Here is a 4,670-nt window from a genome sequence, read left to right as displayed (position 1 = left end):
TTTTCTTTTGATTTTTTTCATGTTTTAAATCCTTTCCAATATCAGTATTCAACGTTTTATGTTTAATATATCAAAACATTATTTATGCATTTGTAATTGCAGGTTAAATGCATTCATGTCTTGCATTAAACAAAATACATGTGTGTAAATACATCTAAATGCCACTTCAGATGCAGCTTCTGTGTTGATTTAATTTGCTTGGTAACAGCCCAAATGTCTTATTATTCTAATTCCCTGATTAAATGTAAGAATTTGACTCAAAAGATAATGGACACTTTTAGAAAAAATGGCTTTTTTAAAGGTAAAAATGCCCATAAAATGCAAAAATCAGTTTAAACTTATTGGATTTCAGTACTTATCAGTATGAACTGACCACCACACAGAATATGAAGAATATTAAAAACATTAGGAGTCAGCTGTCTTCGGCAGTCCTTAAGGTACCAGCACAATAACACACTCAGCAAAATATCGTCTAATTATTGTTATCGATAAAATCCCATAAAATATCGAGATATAATTTTTTGTCAATATCGCACACCCCTACTCGCAGTGCAGTGCTCATGTTTATTCAATGAAGTGAAAGCCTTTTGGAAAATCTATTTGTGGCGGTCAGTTGATATTGTGGCGGGCCGCCACAAATAAATCAATGTATGGGAAACACTGAAGATCTAAATATTAAAAATTAAAATGAAACTTACCTGCTTGAACTCTTTCATTTGATCTGGGTGTCTGTCTTTAGGTACCACCGGTACTTTAAAAAACCTGGTACCGTAACGTTTTCATTTTTTTAGTACCGAATTGGTACCGAAGTACCGGCTCTTTTGACAACACTAAAAGAAAGTAAGGGTTGATTCCAATATCTTGTTGACTTTAAGTAAGATTGCATAATGTTATCAGTGCTCTGATTACTGAAACAAGAAGTGAGGACACTGGCATTTGATCTGAACTCGACGACTCCGACATTAGAAAAACAATCTTGTGTTTATTTTAAGCATCTAGGCTTAAAAAGCTGAACTAGGTGGGTGTGTCGCCAATGGCCCGTTCACATGACAAATATGCAGACACTTCCTCAAAGCCTGTATGCCTGACACGTCATTAACAATCCATCAAACCCCTGCAGTTTTGGATGAGCAGGTTTCAGGTCGAGCTGCAGAGACCTGCTCTGTGGAGATTGTCAGATATGCATGTCACTTACATAACTCCTTCATAAGTACAGACTTCCTTGTCTTACGGTAAACACAAGACCGTTTGTACAGTAACAAAAGAAGCACATTAACAGATTACTTCCACAGAAATTCTGCCTTACTGTCATGCCCTCTGAGCACATTTCATACGATTACGATTTCTGCTCACACCAGTCAGGGTTTGCAAATAGGTGAGGATTGATTGCAGTGAAAACATGATGGAACATGAATGTGAAGAGGAAAATGGTGCAGTACTGTCTGAATGTTCAGATATTGTATTCTTGCACTGAGCTTACAGCATCTTTAACAAATTTAATACTGTAACAAATCCATAATGGTGCAGCACAGTGATTTTAGGCTAATTTAGGGTGCAGTGCTGTCTTTAAAACTGATTTTGTCTGGTCTGACCTCCATTTCCTACTTGTTTCTTACTGGAGGAAATGCATGGTATGATTGTTCCCAGAAAAGACATGCTTGCAATTTTAACTCTTATTTTGTGCTTTGCTTTTCTCTTTAATAAGAATTGTATTTTGTGCCACATCTGCTAAAATCTGATTTAATTCTGAGATAACTGTACTAAAACGGTCCCCACATTTTAGGGGTTTATTAATAACTACAGCTAAATCTATTAAAAACCTTTTTATTTATTGAAACCAAACTTAAAAGTTAAAGCTGAAGCACTAAAATTATTAACTGGAAACAAATAAAAGCTAAAACTAAAATAAAAATTAATTAAACCTAAAAGTAATATTTAAAGGTTAGGTGATTTCAAAGAGCAAACTAGCTTTAAAAGCATAAGATCTCACCCTCCCCGCAAAACACTCTCCAAAGCCACGCCTCCACAGGCAGAACAGAACCTAACCAGCAACACGATAAGAGACGGCGTTGGTGGAGGATTGAAAGCAATGCTGTCAGATCACCTAATGTCTCATTCACCAGCGAGAAAACATTACAGTAGAAAGCGCATGATATTACAATTATAACGCCTTCCATTCTCGCTCGGCCTGCAATAGGGAAATGAAACGCGCTGATGACGTATCACGTCTGCGCAAACAGGGTGCAAATACATACATTGACAGACAGGTATGACAGCCTATCAGAGCCCTCGGGCTGAGAGATATGATTGGATTTTATGATCCAACACCTTCCACAGACGATATAAATACATTTAGGCCACTTAACTTAGTGGTTGCTATCAGGATGTGAAGAGACTTTCAACCAGCTTTAGAACCAAATCACCCACCCTGCCTTTAAAGTCCCCATGAAATCAAAATTAAAGTTTTTTGGGTGTTAGTATCAATATGTTAGTCTTAAGGTTATCTATAAGGCAGTGTGCTCCAAAACAGTGACAAAAGTCGCATTTAGAAGATATAAGCATTCAAAGCTTTCAGTTCGCCACTTCCGCCAAAACGGCGCAACTCGCTATTGGCTATTTTAAAAAGGGGCAGGGCTGCTTGATATGTCCCGCCCTGTCTTCCTGTTTCAGTTAAAATGACATCAACACATAGAGTAACGCTGCGTGTTTCTAAGCATTTCAGGGGACCTTTAAAAGAAACAAAAACTAATAAAAATGACGAAAGCGCAGAACAAAATGAAACTAAAATTAAAAATGAAACTACATTTAAAACGAAAATTGAAAATTTCAAAAAGCTATTCTAAAATATGAATAAAAATTATTAAAAGAATATAAATAATAACACTGCCACGCTTTTGACCAACGAGTTTTGATAGTGATAACTGGAATTTTACTGGAATTCTAAAAATGAAACTGAAAAGAAAAATTGAAATGCCATTAAAATATGTTTTAGAGTTTAGCACAACAAGACAGAAATGTTTGTACTGATTAGAAATCCATGCTTTTTCCTTTTTTCCAAGTAATTTCCATGACTTTTCCAGGCCTAACTTGAAAATTCCCTGGAATCTCCAGCTGTTCCATGACTGTAGGAACCTTTGATTAAACATGTTCATCCACAAGCACAGACCATCATGTTGGCTTTCAAGGCTTACCTGGCATAGGGGCTTGTGTAGTTTTTGGAAAAGCATTCGCTGGCCCTCTGCTGCATTTCACTTGCATTCCCAAAGCCATGGCCCCTGCCCCAACCGTCTTCTGAAGAGGTCATAGGAGTGTACAGGTTAAAGACGGGCTTCTGATCTTTCTGCTGACTGACAGCAGCTGTGGATGGGCCGGTCCCAAATAGGAAGCTCTGTCCACTTGAAGTGGTGACGCCACAAATGTTAATGGCTGTGCTGTGCAGACTCGCCTGACAGTAGTTAGTCCCACCGTTGTTCTCCTGTTTGATGACCGCAGGAGTGCACAGCTGGATTATAGAGTCCTTCTCCACCTTCACAGTGGACAAGATGGTGCTGGTGGTGACCGTGTTGATGCTGGAGGGGCTGGAAGTGGAGGTCTCGCCATTGACCGCAACCTTTGAGTCCCTCTCCGTATTTGTCGGCAAGTCTCCGAGCAAAGCATCTTCACCTATGGTGGAGAGGAACGCGTCATCCGCCACGTAGAAATCGGAAGGCGATCCGTCCAACTCGAAGTCCTGCAGGAGGTCCAGAGTGTTGTCACTAAAGAGCTTATGATTGCCGACATCAACATCTTTCCCAATGGGCCCAAAGGAATCTTGGTCAAAGTACATATCGCCTTTATCCATGGGGGAAAAGTCCTCAGTTTTTAAAGGAAAGAGATTGGGGTCGACTCCACCAATCAGGGAGTCCACTGAAGGGGAAGTGCTATTGAGGTCTGCAATGCTGGCCTCCAGACCTAAGAAACTGTCTCCCAAAGTGAAAGCTCCCAGGGTCTGGTGTTGCTGAGCCCTCTGCTCCTTCCCAAACACTTTGAGCTCTGAATCTTCCCCAAAGATGCCAAGGGTGGAGGGCACGGAGGTGGTGTGCTCCTCCAGAGTGGGCGAGTTGCTCAGGCCATTAGGAAGGTCCCCGGAAACCGGCTGCATCAGCGGATTGGTTTGAGGAACCAGCGAGGTGGGGGCGACAGACATGGCGCTTTGTATTCCGCTTCGTAAAATTCCCTCGACTGGGCTGTTGCTGTAATCCAACGTATTCAAATGATCATCTCTCTTGGCGCCATTATTCAGTCCTCCTTGATCCATCTTGCATTTCTGTGGTAAAACAGGACAAAACAATTATAGTTTCTGAAATGGCATGAATAACACCCCCGAAAAACCTAGTTTACTGTAAGTATCATGAAAAGAAAAGAAAACATTATTAAGTGCATTAAGAGTACAGACAAATAGCACCATGGTATGAGCATTTTTTACTTAAAAAAAACAACAACAAAAAAACATTTATATATATATGTGACCCTGGAGCACAAAAGCAGTCTTAAGTCGCTGGGGTATATTTGTAGCAATAGCCAACAATACATTGTATGGGTCAAAATTATTGATTTTTCTTTTATGCCAAAAATCATTAGGATATAACGTAAAGGTCATGTTCCATGAAGATATTTTGTAAATGTCCTAC

General features: G+C 39.7%; 1 protein-coding gene across 1 annotated transcript in view; it reads right to left on the bottom strand.

The window, feature by feature from the left end:
• The window catches only part of LOC107741081 (glucocorticoid receptor-like), a 53,317-nt gene that overhangs the window by 44,592 nt on the left and 4,055 nt on the right, over positions 1 to 4,670 (bottom strand). The window contains exon 2 of the mRNA XM_016553674.1: positions 3,192 to 4,306. Within this exon, the coding sequence (XP_016409160.1) occupies positions 3,192 to 4,297 (1,106 nt within the window). The 5' untranslated portion in view covers positions 4,298 to 4,306. The remainder of the gene's footprint in view (positions 1 to 3,191; positions 4,307 to 4,670) is intronic.

The sequence above is a fragment of the Sinocyclocheilus rhinocerous genome, unplaced genomic scaffold (assembly GCF_001515625.1).
Source record: "Sinocyclocheilus rhinocerous isolate Xijiao unplaced genomic scaffold, SAMN03320098_v1.1 scaffold44, whole genome shotgun sequence".
Taxonomy (NCBI): Eukaryota; Metazoa; Chordata; class Actinopteri; order Cypriniformes; family Cyprinidae; genus Sinocyclocheilus; species Sinocyclocheilus rhinocerous.
This window is presented reverse-complemented; position numbering and strand designations above follow the sequence as displayed.